Source organism: Theobroma cacao, chromosome 4 (assembly GCF_000208745.1).
Source record: "Theobroma cacao cultivar B97-61/B2 chromosome 4, Criollo_cocoa_genome_V2, whole genome shotgun sequence".
Classification (NCBI taxonomy): Eukaryota; Viridiplantae; Streptophyta; class Magnoliopsida; order Malvales; family Malvaceae; genus Theobroma; species Theobroma cacao.
The window spans coordinates 26,876,591-26,897,791 of NC_030853.1; the positions used below are offsets into that span (position 1 = coordinate 26,876,591).

At 34.0% G+C, this 21,201-nt stretch overlaps 2 protein-coding genes across 3 annotated transcripts; both read left to right on the plus strand.

The window, feature by feature from the left end:
* On the plus strand, positions 316-6,369 carry LOC18602803. 2 transcript variants are annotated; one of them, XM_018118839.1, is made up of 7 exons: positions 316-442; positions 677-769; positions 1,013-1,147; positions 1,252-1,341; positions 2,162-2,311; positions 3,269-4,866; positions 5,161-6,369. In XM_018118839.1, exons 1-7 carry the CDS (start codon positions 380-382, stop codon positions 6,050-6,052), a joined length of 3,021 nt encoding a protein of 1,006 aa, XP_017974328.1. In that variant the 5' UTR covers positions 316-379; the 3' UTR covers positions 6,053-6,369. The 2 variants fall into 2 exon arrangements, with proteins under 2 accessions (XP_017974328.1, XP_007034477.2); XM_007034415.2 differs by lacking the exon at positions 677-769 and having other exon boundaries at positions 339-442; positions 1,127-1,147.
* On the plus strand, positions 8,159-8,867 carry LOC18602804. The gene has a single exon (XM_007034416.2). It carries the CDS (start codon positions 8,186-8,188, stop codon positions 8,693-8,695), a length of 510 nt encoding a protein of 169 aa, XP_007034478.1. The 5' UTR covers positions 8,159-8,185; the 3' UTR covers positions 8,696-8,867.

A 21,201-nucleotide genomic window follows, 5' to 3' on the forward strand; every position in this document is an offset into this window, starting at 1 on the left:
ATTTAATAAAAACCAAAATAATATATGAAATAAATTATTTTTTCTAGAAAAATTGGTGGATTTTTCTCCTTAAATTTTAGTAGTTTGATAATACAAAAAAGAGATTACAACTTTACAACAATTGCAATCTCACCTTCTTTCTTTACATTTTTAATCTTTTAATTATTTCAAATGATAAAATTGTAAAGATACATAAACTATGAGCCAATTATGCAAATGCAAAAATTTTGAAGGAGTGAAATCTAAATTCCTAATTGCCCCTCCAAGGGCGGGAAACTGGAAAAAGCAAACACGCAAAAATAGAAGAGGGAAAAATCGAAAATCCAAACAGTCCTCAACGAAATTCAAAAAAAAAAAAAAGACAGAAAGAGAGATAGAGATGGAGAAATCGAGCTCGAGCAGCGAGTTGCAGAAGCTTGTAGAAGCCATAAAAATTTCAGAGGTAAGCCTTTTCTTTTTCCCTAAATCTACCATCCATTTCATTACCTTTCTTTTTAAGTAAAAAGTTTTTGATTACTAATTCATGAAATTAACTAAGGTTAAATAGGTGAGAGAAAACACTTGCTACCCTTCGGATCGTTCTCCATCTCTCTTGCACTCACGGAAATAGTAATGTTCTGTTTGGTTGTCGAGAAAATGTTGGATGAATTTTTTTTTCTCATAATGTACATTGCAGGTGGTTGAAGGTCGAGCTGAGCTGATTGCTAAATTGGCAGATTTACATTTATCAGAGCAATCTGATCTGAATTGTCTTGTTGAATCCCTAATTGTATCCACTCTTTGTTGCTTTTTTGTTTTTATGAAATATTCTTCCTTTTTCCAAAATTTTTGGTATATAATTTTGTTTTTCTATTTTAATTATGCAAAAATTTCCCCTAATATTTGCTTCTAGAAATGAAGAATGCTGCGAAAGATTTTAAGTTTACACGCTTTAGGTAGAGTTGTTCTTGAATAAGATTTGACTGTCCCCTTTGCTTGGCATGTTAATTTAATTTCCTTGACAAGAGAATGGGCATTTTGGGAAGATTATACTTGCTTGGATGTGTCACAGTGCATGTTAAACAAGACTATTTTACATGTGGCTGCAAAATATCTTGATTCAGATATTTCTGGGTGTTTATTACAGTTTCTTCTACTTGGAACAAAGGTATGTTTATTTCTATTGGCCTTATATGTTAGAATTCTGTTGGTCCTTGCTTGAATGCGAAGCAGTAGCAGCTTCTTAAGCATGTTGACTTATGTGTGTTTTAGGCAAGCACATGGTGTGGGAAGCATCTTAAAATGACTGTCATGTCAACTCAGGAATCTCCAGAAGAAGAACATCACGACTTGTTTTACCAGGTAGATGTGCTTGACAGTTTGAAGCATCATTCTTTTCTGAAGTAAAGTTGTTAGTTGTCACTGCATTTTTTCTTTTGTTCTAGATCAAATGATGAAGTAACATCTTTGCAAACTATAGCCAAGTATGAATGCTGTTATTTTTTTTTATCCCCTATCTTCTACCTAGAACTTATAATTTTTAGTTTGGTTAGTCTTAAAAGATTCCTTGCATGGGGTGTCCTGGATTTCTATGATTGTTGCCAACTTCCTAAATTCAAATCAATCATGCTACATTGTTATTATTTTATGTTGAAGGCAGACTTGGTAATTTATTAGTATCCAACATGAAATTCAGCATAGGTTCTGCAGCTATTGTACAATTAACTGTGCATTGCATGCCTGAATCTGATGGCCTAATAATGTCAAACCACAGTGAAGGTAGCCCTTCTATTTGTTTGCTTGCTACAAGGCAGTCAACCCGAGGTAGAGTGTGAACATAATATTTATGCATTAAACACTACTTTGAGGTATGTAAGGGTTACTCCTGATTGAGCATGCATATCATATTAAGCTACTTCATTTACATTTCTTGATCAATTTCTCCATTGCTTGAGAGCTAAAGATTTCTCTCTATCCACAACAAATATCATCTCCTTTCAGAGGAAAAATTTAAGAGCTTTTCCTTTGGTGTTGACTGTTGAAAAACTTGTGTTGGTCTTCTAATATGAAATGCTTTCATTTTCTTAGATTCTACAACTCCATAGACATCTGTCCTGGGTATGATAGTCTCTTTGCTTCAATGATGCCTCATATTATCTTAGAGATATTCTTAATTTTGCAGTTCCTGCTAGATTTTTTGAGCTTCTCTGCCGCTAGCTTTACAACTACGACAAGGTACTCTGTTTTGGTTGATGAAGCATCAATGGTGGTTGTTGAAAAATTCATTCTAGAACAGTTGAATCTAGCAAAAGATGCAATATCTGAAATTAAGGTACCTAATTCTTGCATTTTCTTTGTCAAAATCTTCATGCAATATCATCTTAAACCTTTGTTTTATCCATATTTTCTTTTTTGGATTTCTCATGGAGATAAATTATCGTGAAGAAACAATAATTGTGAATTTTTCCCTTCTTGGAAGGTAGTTTCAACGTGATATTGTTTTGGTGTAATGTTAGTACTGCAGGAGATTAGCATTGCAGAATATAGGGCAAACTGGGTGTCAATTGCACAACCTTCAGTTTAGAGTAAAAAAATTGTGGAATGCAAAATGTCAGGCTTTTTGAAAAGAATCACAATCAATTATCAGACGAGTCAACTTTGAGATTCAACTTTATGCTTTAGCATTCCTGTTCTCAATCAGTGAAGTCTAACTGTGGTTGATGTGGATCACTTGGTGAATGTAGGGAGATTTATAGAAATAAAACTAGTGGCTTGTTTAACTGCATGTCATCTTTTTCTAATTTGCTTATAAATTTTACAAAGAATAGTCCAATCTTATCTATGATTTCTATTTTTTTTCTTTAATAAAGGTTCTAACATACAGTTAGTGAATCATGCTCAAGATGAGGTGGAATTGTTGTTTAAGATGTCTTTTACATTTTCAACTTAACCTGAACTTTGATCTCTTTACTAGTCAATTAGTTAAGCATTAACACTTCCTCACTTTGTCGTTACCCTTTATTCACTTTGGGATGGCAACTTCAACAATTGTAGTTTCTCCTTTCGATATTGTTGTCTCTCAATATGGATCATATGTTTTTTGTCTAAATTTGTGAGTCATAATTCATACAATTAAAATGTCATAACACCTAGCATTGAACTATTTCATGTCTGAAAGTGTTTTTTTATCAAGAAATTGAATTTGCTTCCTGTCGGTGCTTTCTGTTATAAATCTGAAGAATCTAGTTGGCATCACCTGCTGATGAAGTTTGGACATTTTCTCAAACAGAATATGGATTCAATCAGTGCAGAGGTTTTAAAGGCTGCCCAAGCGGTCATTGATGCTGTCATAAGACTCTGCAAGGAGTATTTACAAGTAATATATTGGGAGTTTTCTGCTGCAGAACCTGAAAATGATGAGCATGATATGAACTGTGAACAGGCATGTGTTACGAATCATATTATGAACATAACAACAGTTACAATAGAAAAGCTATTTGAATTAGGCATTTTGGCTGCAAATGGTGGTGGAAGTCTTGTAACCATTCTTAATGTGTCATGGAAAGGTGTGGTTACCTTACTTCAGCTAGCCAAGGGCAAATTGACAGTAAATGTGAAGGTAGCAGATATCATTGTGACTTTAATTTCACTTGTCAATGATTCCCTGAAATGTGCAGCTGAGGCTTGGTCTTCTCCTCTGAAGGATACTGTTTCTGTAACTGAAGCTAGAAGGATATTTGTTCCAATAAAGTTTTACCTGATCAATGCAGTAAAAATATCTTCCTTATATCCATGCCAGGCATATATGGTATATAGAGACTTAACACTCTGTGTCTTGATACTCTCAACCTTTAAATTATCATTGAGCCATGAAAAACTTATGAAAAATGTCAGTGAAGTGATGGCTGAACTTTTGGAGAAAACATCCTTGGATTTGCTTATTTCTTTGCTTAATTCAGCTGATGTGAAGCAGGAACTCAAATATGAACTTCTAGACTGGTTATTCTATGACGACTGCTGGTCAAATGATGTTAATGAAGATCCTGTTAGTAAATGTAGGACGACTTCAATGGATGAGATCTTTTCAGTGAGTTGTGAAGCTATGCCTAGGTCAAGAGTATTGTTGCTTGGTCGAATAGCACTTTATTCCAGTTTTCTGAGATACTCCTTTGATCTTGAGGAAGATGTAAAACTTGTGATTGCCAGAAAGCTTGGTTGGTTTATGAACATAATAATTGATGAAGAGGTTTACTCTTTCATTCTTGTTTCACAGATTCCGGTCTTGTATGTTTCTGGAAAAACTGTGGAATTAACTTGGGAGCTCACATATTCAGCTCTCTTGCATGCCTTAAAAACCTTCGTGGTAGTGGTATCTTCAACTTTAGCCTGGGAGGAGTTGGGGTCTTTCATGGTTAAAAATTTCTTGCACCCTCATTTTCTTTGCTCAGAAATCATAATGGAACTTTGGTGCTTTTTGGTTCGGCATGCTGCAATAGAGTTGGTGAATGATATCATTGATGAACTATGTGCATTAATGAAATTAGTAGCATCTCCTGAATCAGTTTTTGTTCCAGATTCCAGTCTCAGAAAGATGGCCCGATCAGTCTGCATGCTTCTCACATTTAGCACCCCATCAGTGGTGGATCGTGTTTACAGTTCTGTGGCAGGTGATGATAGATCGCAGTTATCACCAGTTTTATATGCAGTCTTGCTTTTGGAAGGCTTTCCACTAACCTTGCTATCACAGAACATAAGAAGTATCACTAAAGACAAAATCATTACTGATTATTTTGGTTTCATCGATAGTCTTGATGACAAATCGTTGACTGTCTCCAGTTCTGAATTTGGGATTCCAGTTTTTGCTCTATCTGCTTTCTTGCAGTCACTGTAAGTGCTTGCAATGTGTTTATTCATTAATGAACCGGTATCTGTTTTAGTCAATTGGAAACAGAAGTAGCAATGTCTTTGTAGAAGTTCCTAATTCTTTTCCTGCAAATCAAATGAAAACTAACATATTTCACTGTAGACAAATCATCCCCTAGGTTGACATAATTTGCTTGCATGCTAATGTAGCCGAAGATCTGTGCAAAAATTTTCTTCTAAGAACTTTTTGATTCTATTTCTGACATATGAAATTGATTTTAGAGTCTCAATATTAAATGAAATTATTATTTCATGCAGCCAGGTCACTGTATCTGACACTGACATGAAGACCTTGAAGTTCCTAGTTGCTATTGCTTGTGGTTGTAGGAATTCTGTGGACAAATTAAACAAGGAAGTCTATTGTTTGCTTTTGAGTCAAACATTAGTGATTATCTCAAATTTGAGTCACCTGTATGCATCTGATGAAATGGAGGAGGTCATCTTGGAGCTTCACAATCTGTTTGTTTCAGGGCCAGGAGCTTCAGATACTCTGCTGTATCAATGCAAACCGGGACTGGCACTTTTCATGGCTGGACTTAGTAACATGGGAATGTCGGAAAGTGATAATTGTGCTAAAAGCTCTGCTGTCTGGGAGTTGTATCACATGCTTTTGAGAGAGCGACACTGGGCAATTATTCATCTTAGCATTGCAGCATTTGGATATTTTGCTGCTCGTACTAATTGCAATCAGCTATGGAAATTTGTGCCACAAGATGCAGCTCTTTCGTATGACCTAGTGTCAGGAAATGATGCGAATGAAGAAAGATTTATGTCTGAGTTTAAGGCTTTTCTTGAAAAAGAAATGGCTCTTCCTGCAGTTACACCCAGCTCTGAGCAACAGGGGCTACTTCTTGAGGAAGGTCTAGTTCTAAAAGAAAAGGTTCGCAAGATCTCAAATATCAAAGCAGAAGCTTCAGGATGTGATAGCATGGAGATTGATGATGAAAACCAATCAAACAAGAGAAGGAAACTTCCTGATGGAATTAACAAGGGAGTGGAATTGCTGCAAAATGGCTTGAAGGTTATTAGTGACTGTCTTACCCAGTGGCAACCGAGTCATGTGGAGTCTGCTGAACTTCATGACAAGTTCTTGACTCACTTTTCTAGCCTTGAAAATGTGATTGCTCGCTTGGTGGGTCTTACGAGTTAAGTGATCATAGAAACCCTCTGCATGGAAATTTCTCAAGGTGCTTGACAAGTTGCTTGGGTTGCTGAATTCAAATTGTATAGGAAGTATAGAAGGGATTGGATATGACTCAAATAGTTCTAAGCAGGTAAAAGTGTTACATTCATTCTTGTCATTGGCTTTGGCAATTTTAATCTTGCCAGGACATGGTTCCATTTCTCACATGTTATAGGACATGTATGTACAGAGTTTGTTCTCTAACCTAATTTTAAACATAATTGTTTTAGTACCAATGTAAATTTGTGGTCAAATGATATAATATTTCCATTTCTTTATGCTGAGTTTTGCGGTCTTCTGCAGGAGTTCATTTTCATTTACTTATTTATATTTTCATGCTGGTGCTTGAGTTGTGTATTGTGTTTCTCAAATTCAATAATTGTTGGTAGCTTAACTCATAAAGTATTTTGGTGGTGGGTAGTATTAAGGGTTTGAGGATGTTTATCCCCGCAAAGAAAAGATTTGAGAATGAATTTTGCCTTTTGAAAAGTTTATGGGAATGGACAGATACGTTTAGTCCAGCTTATGGGGGAAAACCTGATTCTCGTATCATTGTATTGGTTAGAAGCAAGACCTTGAAAGTTGAAAACCTTTGGTTTGTTTTTTCTCTCTTTTTAATGTTCAACATAATGGACTTGCCATCAGTGTAACCTTGAAACAAAGTTCTTAGTGGGACAGTCTTGATTGAACTTATTGTTGAGTGGTAATTTTCCCTCTCCAAATTAACTGTTGAACAACATGATCTGAACTGTACTTGCGTCTCAATCATCAATCTCTGGTCTATGATTTCATCTGCATAGCATTATCCGCTCTTGTAATTCTGTCCTTAAATATGGTAACATAGACATGTAGCAGAGAGGCTGATTTCAGGCGCCTGTGTTCCCCTGTTTTATCTCTCCCTGATTAAGAGTCTGTCCAGATTCAATGGTCAGTATTTCTCTGTGGGCTTGAATGTGTTTAATGTTGGAGTCGATACATAACAGTGTGATTAAGTTCAACATTTTGCGTGGTAATCTCACATAATCAACTGCGGGTCCAATGTTTATTACGCTGAAAGGCAATTACTAACAAGGTGGTTAATCCGACAATTCATTCCTAATCTTAAAGTTAAGCCCTTCACTGGCACATTATCTTACTGTGTTTCACAGGGACAAACCAAGTTGAGGTTGGAAGTTGGAACAATAGAAAACGATAGAAAGTTGATGTTTTGCTTTTTTTTTTTTTTTGTGGAGCAAAGATATCTAGAAAGTTTATGTTGCTGCGTCGTTGGCAATGCTAATGATGATAACTTAAAAGTTCCATAGAAGAGTTAATATTAAAAGATGAAGCATAAGATACGCGGATTATTTCTCAATGTTGTTTGTCTTCTAAGTTCTCTTACATCCCAGTTGGAATGCACCCACGACAAGCACATGTATCTGTATTAAGAATTGCAAATTGCAAGAGTGGTAAGCTTGATTTGGCATGTCCATTCTGAGAACCACTTGCCATAATTTAATACAACCTTTTTGGGCCCCAGTTATTACCCTTAATTTGCTGTCATGTGATCATGGAAGAATGTTACTTAATTAGCATAATATACTTCTATAAATGTCTTTCAATTATGATTTTGTCATTCTTGCAAATGCATCGCGTTTTATGAATCATTACAATGGCTTCTGTGATTTTTGGAAGCGACCCTTACTTATGCTCCAGAAAGTGGAGAAAATAGTACTGTTATAGACCAGATGCAGAATGGACATAAGGACAAGAATAGAAGGGAAAAAGAATAAAGGAAATTTCTTTTGTGCAAAGCTTTCGGAGACAGTACCAAAAGAAAATCCAGAACATTAATAAAGGTCATGTAATATGGTGTGGTCCTCCTCGGTGATATTCTGATATGACAACTGCTCACTTGGCTTTTTGTGTTGACAATTTTTTGTTGTGTTTTGCCTTTTTTTCCCCTGCCAGGGTTGTAGTAAAAAGCGATAAATCCAAGATTACCTGATTCTGTGCTGGCATAACTTATACGTTATATATATATCTTTATGACTTGCCATAGAAAGGCCATATTAGTTTGGTGAAGGACTAAAAGTGCCTATATTAGCTTGCTATATAGTTATGAGGATTCCTACTACTGCTCTTATTGTTTTAGAATTTAGGTTGTGGTGGAAGAAGAGGCTGCATCATTATCTGCCAAACATGAAGATTGCCACAAGAGTTCTGATAATGTTTTGTGTGGCTGTAGGCATCATCTTCATGTCTGTGTATCAACCAGAACACTTTTTCGGCATGGAGTATGAAGTTCGTGTGATCAATGGCTTCTCCAACAACTCATCGCTGCCTCTAGTCATCTGGTGCATATCGCAGCAGGACGGGGATATGGGAGGGCGTGCCCTCCAGGAGGGTGACGATTTCGGATGGAGGCTCAAGACCAATATCTGGGGCAATTCCCATTACTTGTGTACCCTGAAATGGGATGCCAAGAGGAGGAGTTTCGATGCGTTTAAGGTTCCTAGAGACAGTCAGCGGTGTGCTCCTCTGAAGAAATGTTCATGGCTGGTGAAAGAGGATGGGTTCTACTTCAGCAGTGATGAAGTCAACTGGAAGAAAGACTTCTCCTGGTACTGATTTGCATGGCACCCTATCCTTTCTGTGCAGCCAGAGGTTCAAACGTTTATCGGGTAACCATAAACCACATGTTTTCTGTCAATGTAATTGCTTTTGCTTTTGCTATATGAGCAGAACAGTTTTGTCCATTGAAATCTTAATGGTAAGCTTGGCCTTGAAAGCAAAAAAAAAAAAAAAAAATCCATCCTCAGGCATACATATACCTAATGAAATTATACTCCATGTACATATTTTTTATTTTTGGTTATTTAAAGTCATTGAAAGCGCAAAACACAAGATCATCTCCTCGGAATCTTTGTAGTGATATATTGTACTTTAGTTGTACTAACTTTATAATTGGTTTTCGTTTGGGGAATGGAACTCCACAGCACATTAAAATAAAAGTGTGGAACAAAAGGTTAAGGAAGAAAAAAAAAGAATATAGACTTGGTCCGTCCATGGTGAATAGCAACTTGCCTTAGCAGCTGTTAAGTGGAAAGAAAGTAGTATTATAAGGCAAAATCATGGCCATAAGAATGATTATGAATCTTATCTTTGAATACATGCCAGTGTATCAATCATAAGTGGGATGCAATAAAATAATACACGAGTAATGAAGATTAGGGGCAAAAGATAAAGTGTCAGAATTAAACTGCCTTGATGACCAATGAGATGTTTGCTGAAGCAGGTTTGAGCGCTTCGACAAAGCACCTAGTTTATTGAGGGGAATCATGAAAGAGAAATCCTGGAAGTGCCCAAGATCATAAAGGAAGGGATTACATATTATATTGCAAAGCAACTTTTTTTTGATAGCAGAAACTTTTTATCTCCAACTTTTGGTTTTGGTTTAACATGCTTTTTATCGCTTCACTGTCTCACCAGTACTTCTCGTGGGTCTCTACACTCTACTCCCCTGATTCGATAAAGATTCTGGTTCCACTCATTGAACAAATGCACTAAATCATTGCATCAACAGTTTACAGCAACGATGGTTTCTTCTCACAGTTTAAAATGCAAAGTTTTCTTTTCTTGATTGAGCAGAGCATCAAATTGGAGTGTTGAGTTAGTTCTGGCAATGAATTGTGGATATAGCAGGACAATTCTTAACAAGAACGCAACCACAGAGCATATGGAATAGAGTGTAGATATGACATTATTCTTATCAAAAACCTACATATAGACATATCAGACAAGCCAAAAAGGCAGCCAAAGTGACCGCTTACACTTCATAGTTGCACTAATGTTTGGTAGTTGGTGCAATAGCCTGCTTAAATATGGGGATGGAACTAAAGAAAATGCGAGATTCGAATCAATGAATAAGCAATTGATAAAATTATATTATTATTTTAAGGACAGACAACGTTACACGCAGCCGCAAAGTTGATACTTCATGTTTAGCCTGGCATTGTTGGTTGCCACTCCAAAACCTGTAACAGTGAATTATGAGTCTTTTGAAAATACCCCAAAAAGAAAAATATGCGGCAACTTGTCCAAAATGAAGTTGTCTTTTCCACTTGATTCATCACGCGGAATTGTTTCATTTCGAAGTATCAACTTTCTCTTTTTTCTCCTAAATAGGAAATGAATGTTTCTTGTCTTAAGTTTATGACTAAGTAAACCTTGTTTTTCATTGCTTTTATGTCTAGCATGCCCTGGTCCTTCTATAATTCATGAGTGGTTATGATCTCAACCCTCGAAAAAACTTAGGTTAGTAACTCTTGTTTATAGATAAGGAAAGCTATTGACTTGAAACGATTATATTGAAAATTTGATTTTTTATCTTGCGGATATATGATGTTGGTAGAGTTTTTGACTTTACAAATAAATTTATGTTAAGTCATTTAATAAGTATGTTAATTTATTAATTTTTTAATTATAATCTTATGACTATGTGACGATTTTATATACTTTCTTGTAAAATTTAAAAAGACTTGAAGTTATTTCATTTTATAGTTCAAACTTAAAAATTTTAGGATATATACAGAAAAAACTCATTAAATGCATTAAAACTTGAGAATTGAGTTTGAGATGACTTCCTAACGATAGAGGCAGAGAAAGCTCAAGTTGAGTAGTGGCAGTCAATTGATTTAAGTCACCATATCAAGTAGCATGATGATGATTGATCATACAATGTCACCCATTTCTTGCTTTTCTGGATTGCATCCATTTCTTGCTTTTCTGGATTGCATCCAATCTTTAAAGAAGCAAAAGCAATATCCAAAAGGGAAATCTCTTCACACCCTCATCTCATCAACTCAATTCACATCAAAGAAAAAGCAAGTCAATGAGGAAACAATGTAGAAAGATAGATAAATAGATAGAAAGATATACCCTTCAAAAGATAGAGACAAACCAAACACAGCACGATGGCAGCAGTCTCTTTCTGTTTCCATAAACCAAAATGGCGTATAATAATATTTCCTTGTCTTTTTTCCCCCTGCTGTTCTCTATAATTTTAGGGGCAAAGAAATCTTTTTTTTTTTTAAATTTTTGCTGAATGAATATGCGAACACTTTTTCAGTTACAGGGTTTTTCCAACTTACATGGATCTTCTTTCTCTAGTAAGCATAGAGTGTCTCTCTTTGTGCTTTCAATCAACAAAACACTAATAGAAAAAACCCTATATTTTTTATTTGCAAATTCTGTACTACCTTTCATAAGCTAATGTCGATGCAGGTACGTTGAGAAGATGTCATCATATATCTAGTAGTTGTTTCGTCACTTGCATAATTTTCTAGTGTTTTCTGACACTTGATATGGTATTCAAGGTGCTAGCTAGAAGCCGCACAATGTGTTGCACATGAAACTTTTGATGGCCTCTGAATCAAGTACTCTCCAGTGTTCATATAATATTTTCCCATAGATTCAAGGTACTCAAAATCTTCTTGAAAAGGATGTTTCCTCTGCAAATATCCTCTTCAATCAAAATTCCGTACGTTCAACAGTTCCACAAATTTGCAGTTGCAGGGCAATCTGGCTTCCAGATAAAGCAACAAATTCCATGGCGGATATATAGTGCATGAATATTACCCAAAAAATACCAAGAATTTAAAAATTAAAGACCCCTTCTCATTGCCATTGACCAAAAAAATAAAAACCATTCCAATATAATTGAATAAGCTTGAAAAAGAAAAAAATATTGAATCTTCAATCTTAATTGTTCATTGCAAAATGTAAAACTTTTAACTTAAATCTAATGGGCGATTGATTAAAAATCATGAGTCTTTCTGATTTGCTTTCTTTTACTATATTTTTAATTAAATAATATAACTTTTTATTCCTTAATGCTAAAATTAAGTTGTGAAAACAATAAAAAGTAGTAGCAAGTTGAAGTGGTGCATCAAAGGGAAATGGTGCCCAAAAAACCATCTCCTTCAACTTCAAGAGTGATGCCTTAATTAATTGTGGAAGCAGTCTTTCTCTGTTTTGTGTAGTGAAGCAGGTGGTTCTTGCTGCTTATAATGAATGGAAATTTTCATGTTTAACACCAAAAAACAGTAGCACCAAAAAGGGAGTTTCCAAGTGCTGGGTGACATGGTAGCAAAGCGTGGGGGCGCTTGTCAAACTCCTATTGCGCCTTCCAACTTGTTATACATTCACAATCATGCACGCTTGCTTGGCCCAGCCTCCAAATTTTGTCGACCCATATATTATTGTTTTGTATGACTTAATCTTTACCTATTGCTCACATATACAATAAGGTATCAACTTGATTCCAAGTAAACATTGACTCAGTAAAGATTCCATTAATTTTATTTTAAAATTATTTATTCATTTTTGGGCCAATAGCAGGGTAAATTTCGAGGCCCCAAGAAAGCCCTCCCACCAAAGAAGTGTAGCTTACCCGTTAGGTCGTTGACTAGAAGGAAATTACTTCTTCTTATATGATCCAGCCTATAAATTAAATGGAATAAAAAAAAAACCTCCAATTCATTAAAATTATAAATAACAGTCTAATAAAAGTGTAACCTGCTTAGCTATTAATGTTTATCTAGTCAAATGCTTTAAAACTCGAAAATTCAAGTGCCACCAAACTCAGTTTTTTTTTTCTTTTACTCTCCATGTAAGGTTTAAAAGCTGCAAACAGTATATACTATATTCCCTCTCCATATTATATGTGTCTTTTTATTTTTGGGAAAATGTGTTTAAATTTATTTATATGCATTCATCTATGTAAGGGTGCTGAAGACTAGTGTTTGAATAAAACCTAAAATATGATACGCCCAAGAAAAAGGCAAAAGGGCCACGACCCATGATGACACCGAAAATGGAAATGGGATGTTACTACAAATTGGCAAATTCAATTTAGAGAACTTATTCTCTGGGTTTAAGTTTTAAGGTTCTTCGTTAAAATTGATTGAATAAAAATTAAAATTTTAAATGAAATTGATAAATTGATAAAATTTAATGAAAATAATATCTATGTGTGAAATGTGAGTGATATTTATTGGACGGTAAAAATTTTGTCAGAATTTTCAATAAAAATATCAAAATATATACACAGGATCATAGCTTTTACATAGCTTTAGCAGTATAAAATTTTTACATAGCTTTAGCAGTATAAAACCCTAATAGCCTAAAGATCAGCGTCATTATTCACAGGATTAAACATCAATCTTCTCTTAAGAAAAGAAAATGGCTGGTTCTGTCAAGATTTTGCCTCTCTTTTTCCTTGCATTTTGTTGCATCTACCCATAGCAGTAGCCAAAGAGGCCATAACGGTTACTATTCACATTATAATTGAGTTGCCTCCAAGTTCTGGAATTACCACAGCTGATTGCATTGGGAGGAGTGCAAGCTGAATTGAATCACACGGTGGCCAAATAAGCAGTACATATGCAAAGCTGCGAATGGTAGCAAGAAGGGCTCTTGGCTTGCTTTTGCCCTCTTAGAAATGTGCTTCGTAGGGATTTCTTCTGGTCAGTGAGAAAGGATGCGTTGTGTTTTAGCTATGATCAGTCTAATTGGATGAAAATCAATGACGGGGAACATTAGTGTGTCTTATGGCTATCTTCCTCTATTGAGCATGACTAATGCAAACAATAAAAAAAAAGTGAACATGAAATGCCGCAAAGAATAAAAAAATAATAATAAAATGGTTTAGTACACTTATAATTCATTTTTAATTCATAGTAATTAATTTTTTTGTTCCGAATCGAATTATTAACCTGATCCATTGATCTGATTCATAACATTATATGATTAGTTTTTGTCCATTCTCATACAAAATTCTGAATTCATCATTGAATATAAGTGAGTTTTTTAATAGTGTTGTCACAGTAGGGATAACATCATCTATCTCCATAGGATCATATTCCTCAATCTGTGAATATTCCAGGGATTAGAGTTGTTCAACCTCAATTGGTTCTTAAACTTTTGGTGAAATGGAAAGAGAGAAAAAGCAGGAGTTAATTTTTTAAATTTTTTTTCCTCTATTTTCTCCTTATTCTTTCCATTTCTCTCGTTCTCTACTTGTGGTATTGAAAAGCATAATAGTTATTTTTTTTATGTATAATTTCTTAAAAGCTTTTTTAGGTTTTTCAATTGCAATTTGTGCGAGATGAGATGAACTGAAACCTCATAGGTGAAAAATGTGTGACATAACAACCCAACTTCTATAAAGAAAAATAAATTAGAAGGATATGATATTTTTGTGAGTAAAGGTACTTATATGGTTGGATGAATCACCAACGTGGAGTAAAAGGAGGAAAAGGAAAGGCGGCTGGATTAGAGAGACATGCGGAGAAAAGGAAATAGTCTATGGTTCCAAAGGATGGCTTTTATTAACTTTGTAAAACGACACCGTGTGGCAGGAGAAAGAAGCATTAAGAAGGAGACGATGTCATTTCAATCATTACGGGGTTAAATAACAAACGATGTGATTTGGTGTGTTGGGATTATTTACAAATTAAAATAATAATAAATTAATAGTTTAAAATATGATGGAATAATAAATAAAAAATATATTGAATATAAAAATTCATATTTATTTAAAAATAAATCTTTTTAAAAAAATTTTAAAAGAATATTACAAGCAGTGATTTCTTTAAATTTTTTAGAGTGAGAATGCATTTTATCTTTATTACTTTAACCAAAATTCAATTGAGTGTTGCAATTATAATTGACGCTTGTAATAAGAAATTATGATTGAAAATAATTATAATCAAAGGTATTTATTGATTTTACTATTAAGAACGAATTCATTATAATTGAAATTGTATTTTTTTTGACATTGTATTTACTATTAAAATTAATGATTACGATCAAATACAAATCAATTGTAATACTAATCGAACTTAAAACACCAAGTATAACGTCATAACAAATGATGCTGATTCAAACCTAACCCATTTTTGATTGTAAGAATTAGTTTATTAATAGATAGTAAAAAAACAAATATAAAAATTAAAAATGAATTAACAAGGGTGACGACAAATACAAGTATTGCCAGGAATAGTGATGGCGTAGCAAAATCCATGAGCATCTTGCCCATATTTCATCCTGCAACCGTTGAAGCATTCGTCTATTGCGCAACCTCCCCCATGGCCGAGTATATCACAACTGCCAATAGCATTTGCCATCATTGACTCATTTCTTTTGCCAAATATTTTATCTATATATATTTTTGGTGAAATTTATATATAAATTTAAAATTTTCAAAAACCCTTTTTTCATTGTTGAGAGAAGACATTGTCTAGAAAAGATACAAATATGCTTTAAAAGTTAAGCATATTATAGGGGTTTTCTGTAATTTTCATAGTGTATGTATATTCTGTCATAAAGAAGAGATATATTGTCAATCATCGAAAACAATAAAATATCAATATCAATGTCCAAAGAGCATGGGAAAGATAAGAAAAATGGTGACAAACAGACAGATCATTACATACCTCACCCTAATTAGATCTTCAATTCTCTAGGCACCAGCGGTGAAAATTAATATGTTCTAGATCACTTGGACACAAACAAAAATCCCATTTCAAGTGAATAACCGCATAAAGCAGATAAATAATAACAACAATAAATCACTGTTAGAGGGATCTTCACATATGCTCTTAACGGATGGTAATAGTAATTAGCGGCGAAACAACAAGACCAAAGACAACCTACCGGAGCAATGTAGCCATATGATCCAGCGACTGCTGACATGGACTTAGATTGGGGCATGCCAATCACTCTCGCCAAACTAAAATCACCAACATGGGCTTCAAAATTTTCATCAAGTAAGATATTACTGGACGGTGAACGATCCTAGGTTTGCAGCCATGATCTAAATAATAAGCAAGACCTTCAGCGAGTAGGCCATTCTAAGCTACAGGAGGCCCCATGAAGTACTTCACCAAGCTATCTTTTGACCCTGTATTCATAAAGAAGCAGATTGGAACCTTGGTGATAGCAAAAACCATAGCGCTTCACAATGTTGGATGCCTAATATTTCCTAGTGTTAGAATTTCAGCCCGAAAACTATTCTCAATGTTGATTCCCTCTGCATTTGATGCGCGCCTTTTAACTTCGTAACCACCCATATATTTTTATTTTCTGTTATTTAATCTTTACATATTACTCACAGATATAATATATAATGCATCAACTTGATTCCAAGTAGCATTGACTCAGTAATTTTTTTTTTATATTTTTATTATGTATTCCTTCATAATTTCATTAATTTTCAAAAGCTCTCTCAAAATTTTAAGGTTTTTTTTTCATTTTTGGGCCAATAGCCCCACCAAAGAAATGTACCCTACCCATTAAGTAGTTGACATAGGCCTAAAGTTTCATTCTTATACTATAAGGAAATTACTTCATCTTCCAGCCTATAAATTAAATGGACTAAAAAAAAGTCTTCACTTCATTAAAATATAAATAACAGTCTAATAAAAGTGTAACCTGCTTAGCTATTAACGTTAATCAAGTCAACTTGAAAATTCAAGTGTCACCAAACTCAGCTAATTTTTTTTTTTTTACTCTCCATGCATGTAAGGTTACACTATATTCCCTCTCCATATTATGTCTTTTTTTTTTTTGGAAAATATGTTTATATTTACCTATATGCATTCATGTATGTAAGAGTGCTCAAGACTAGTTTTAGAACAAACCCAAAAATATGACAGGCCCAAGAAAAGGCAAAAGGGCCACAACCCATGATGAATCTGAAATTGGAAATGGGGTGTAGTACAAATTTGCAAATTTTAATGGAAAGAACTTATTTTTTGGATTTAAGTTTTAAAGTCTTCGTTAAAATTGATTGAATAAAAAAATTAAAATGTTAAATGAAATTAATAGATTGATAAAATTTAATGAAAAAATTAATAATATAAAATTTTTTACTTAAAATAACATCTACGAAAAAATTTGAGTGATGTTTATTGGATAGTAAAAATTTTGTCGGAATTTTTAATAAAATGTCTATTTCAATAAAATATCAAAATATATAGAAATTATTTGAGATTTTGTTTACTCCATCTTCAATTTAATTTTTAATAATAGACTTCAGGAAATTGATTATTGAAACATTATTTAAGTCTTGCTAATTCGGTAATTCCAGTGCCCCGACTCCAAATTAAAGGACAATTAAAGCATTGCAGTAACTGAAGAATCAATGCACAATTTTTGAGAAATATTAATTGGCACAGTCTGGATGCCTGACTTATAACGCCTAAACAGCAAAGCACTGCGCAATATGAAAATTATTCTATTAATTGTTAATTTACTTTTTCACCCTCATTTCATTGCTTTAGGCGTATATTAATACAGCCATGAAGATCAGTGTCCTTATTCACAGAATTAAACATTGATCTTCTCACCAAAAAGAAAAAAATGGCTGATTCGGTTAAGATTTTGCCTCTCCTTTTACTTGCATTTTGTTGCATCTACCCCATAGCAGTAGCCATAGAGGCCATAACTGTTACTATTCACATTATAATTGAGTTGCCTCCAAGTTCAGGAATTACCAGGACTGATTGCATTGGGGAGGAGTGGAAGCTAAAGCCAGGGGAAAACTTTCGATTTACGCGGTGGCCAGATAGGCAGTACATATGCAAAGCTGAGAACGGTAGCAAGAAGGGCTCTTGGCTTGCCTTTGACCCTTTTAGAGACTTGCTTCGTAGAGATGTCTACTGGTCAGTGAGAGAGGATGGGTTCTATTTTACGTATGATCAGTATAATTGGATAAAAATCAATGGCTGGGAAGATTAGCAATAATAGCATTGTTACTTGTTATTTTCTTAGTTCACCATGAATAAATGATTAGAACATCGATATTGACTTTCTCATGAGCTATCTTTCTCTATTGACCATTGATATATGGTATGGTAGATCCAATTGTTAATTTATCTCTTCTATGTAAAGCTTAGAAAACTCTTAAAAACCCATTAAAGCACTTAAGTTTCTTCAAAAAGTACTTTAAAATCGACAAAATCATGCATCAAAAGGATCAAAGCATGAGTTAGGAGCTGATATCATTTGTAGATTGTGCAAAGTAGAATGGGAATAAAGTCAGAATCACAAGGGCTTGCCCAGCTACCGACTGACGCTGTAGAATCCACTATCTAAATGCACAATCTAAAATCTTATCCATTCATTTGAGGGGTAAGCGATGAAACAACAGATAAGAGAGACATTTACAAATTGTATGATTGACAGTTTTGGATATCTTGCAGACATGATGCTGATGGATCTTTCTGGTGGTAGATGCCAGATCCCATGCATCTGAGTCCCCTTTCATTTTTGCTGACTGATTTAATTGCTACTTGGATTTGTCGTAACGTGCCGGGTATGAGAACCCGACCGCTAGACGTCGACGAAAATAAAATACTTAAGAGTCGTCATTAATCTTTTTTATCTAGATGCGATTGATCACTTATTAATTAAATTATAATCTACTAAGTCTTAAATTAATTTTAGATCCGTCGAAAGAACGAGAACTGATTTACGTTTTTTAAAAATGGATTCGGAAGTGTGATTACGCACGAAGAAGGGATAGCACTTTCGAGGCGCCCGTTTCACTAACGACACCATTTAATCTTAAGTTATCCTATTGTAATCTACCCTTGATTTTATTCTTATATTTCCTTAATCCTTGTTTATTAACTAATTCTTTATTAAATTAGCTGATTGAGTCGTTTTTTTAATTTTACGAATGCACATGATGCAATTGTAAAATGATGTTATGATTTGTTCAATTTTAAGTGATGAGGTCGACAATTTTTTATTAAAAAATCATTCTTAGACCATCCTAATGCTTTGGTGAAGTATCAAAATTTTCTTCATTTAGAGATATCTCGAAAAATCTCGAGAATGACTCGTCTCTACGAGCTCTTCGAGGAAAACCCATCATCGAAATTCTCGCCCCATTAACAAGATAAATGTAACATATTATGATAATAATAAAATAATGATATTTATATGAACACATTTATTAATTTAGTTGGTTCATTATTCATTTAATAATATAGGGTGCTTTATTACCTTGTTCATATACTTATTATTATTTGTTATTATTTTTTTATAATTTTCTATTTAAACCTATATTCTTTAATTAACATTGTTGATTAATATTTTACTTAATTATATAATTTATCAAACAAACAATTAATTTATTTTTTATGGTTAAATTAATCTTATTTAGTGATGTTTATTTAAGTTAATTAACTAACTATATTAATTTAAATTTAAATGCAACATTACGTAAAATTATTTTTCTTCTAATGTATATTTTAAACAACGATTATTTGAGTTAATAAATATTAGAGTATGGAGTTCGAATTTATCCCGATGCTTCGATGAAAATTCATCTCAAACTCCGTAACTAAAAAATCCACTCGAAAAAAGCAATTCTTTACTTCTTTTTAGGTAAAATTCTATCCTCGAATCACTCAAAATAATCATTTTATTTTTTTATAATTTTTATATTTATAATCATGTATTTAGTTATTTATTATATATATTCTTTTCTTAACTAAATATATCCTCACAAGATATTTTGTTTATAGATTTACTTTTTATTTATGTATATTCTATTTAGCAAAAATTATCATATTTATAATTTTTTTCAACTTTCAATATTTCTCAACTCAATATTGGGCCAGTCGATATTTCCATGTAAACAATAAGGGAAAGGATTTTACCTTGTTTGGGGTTGGACAGTAACCCAAAATAATTGATTTGTTTGGAAGCACCCAAGCCCGTGTCCTCAACCCACCATGCTTCGCAAAAGACTCCAATCTAGAGCTTCGGCAGCAGCCTTTCCCAGGTATTCAAGAACGGCATCGTTTAGAGGCCCTCCCAAGCTGACTTTTTATTTTCTTTTTTCTCTTCTTCCTCTTTCTCTTCTACCGCTTACCTCTTTCTCTCTAACTCTTTTTCTTTGCTCTTTCACCGGCTCTCTTTCCTCACTCTAAACCTCCCTCCTTTACCTTTCTAACCAACCGACGGTAACCCCCTCTGTCCTTTCCTACCGGCGACGCACCCAAGCCCAAAAACTCTCCTTATCCAACGCCCAAATCTTCCTCCCTCTTTCCCTTCTATCGATGTCGCACAACTCTCTCTCTTTTTCTCCCCTACACCGGAGGCGCACAACCCAAAATCGAGCCTCCCTTTTTTTGTTGTCGGTTGTCCCAAAAAAAAAGACCTCTCCCTCCTTTGATTCGCTGGCCACCCAAGCCAAAATCCCTCCCTAAAATCAAAGTTTACCCTCCAAACAAGAAAACCAAATAAAAAAAAACTCTCTTAAAAAAAAAGCCTTGCTTCACTCATTATTCAATGGCATATTTTTTGATTTTTTTCTGATTTTTTATTTTTTTTGAATTTTTTTATTGTGGCTAGGGTAGAGGTTTGCTAGAAAACTAGGGATTTCTCTCTCTGGGGTTTTTCTCTGGTTTTTTGGTTTTGGAAAGATTGGGTTTTTTTGAATTGTTTCTTGTCCTTCCAAAATCTCCCTTTGAACCAGAGTTTTAGGGTTCTTATGTCCAAGGCAATCATGCCCTTTTCAGCATGAATTCCGGATGGGCTACCTTCAAGTCAAAAACAAATCCACCGGAAATAACTCCAAATCCCAGCTGTCTAAGGAGCATTCAATGCTCTGTATTTTGTTGACAATGGAGGCCAAGCACGTTCTAGTCCTTTTTTTTTTTTTTTTAAATTTTGGTTTAATTAATTAATTTTATTTTATTTATTAAGAAAGTGTTTACAGGATTGTTCTGGAATGTACTAAAAACAAAACAATATATGCATGCACATGATTACAAAAGATGCTAATAAAGTGATAAAAAAAAATTCAAGGTTATATATAAAGTGATAAGAGAAACCTTTAGATCCGTTAAGCAAGACCTTCACAAAATTGAAATTAAGTCTTTGTTATGCTTGGCTTATAAGATCACTAGCTAGTCATACGTCCCCAAATTTTATCTTTTCATTGATCTTAAACGTCAAGAAATAACTCGTGGTCCTGAAAATCGGTGATATTGTCTAAATATATAGCTATTAATTAAGTTTGGTCAAAATTACTAATTCAAGCTACCCCCTTCCTT

Bases quoted from the DNA above. Each gene is read 5' to 3' on its own strand.
- LOC18602803 (XM_018118839.1), top strand. From the start codon at position 380: ATGGAGAAATCGAGCTCGAGCAGCGAGTTGCAGAAGCTTGTAGAAGCC. The intron at 443-676 runs GTAAGCCTTTTC...TGTACATTGCAG, and splicing joins AAGCCATAAAAATTTCAGAG to GTGGTTGAAGGTCGAGCTGA. The intron at 1,148-1,251 runs GTATGTTTATTT...TGTGTGTTTTAG, and splicing joins TTCTTCTACTTGGAACAAAG to GCAAGCACATGGTGTGGGAA.
- LOC18602804 (XM_007034416.2), top strand. From the start codon at position 8,186: ATGAGGATTCCTACTACTGCTCTTATTGTTTTAGAATTTAGGTTGTGG.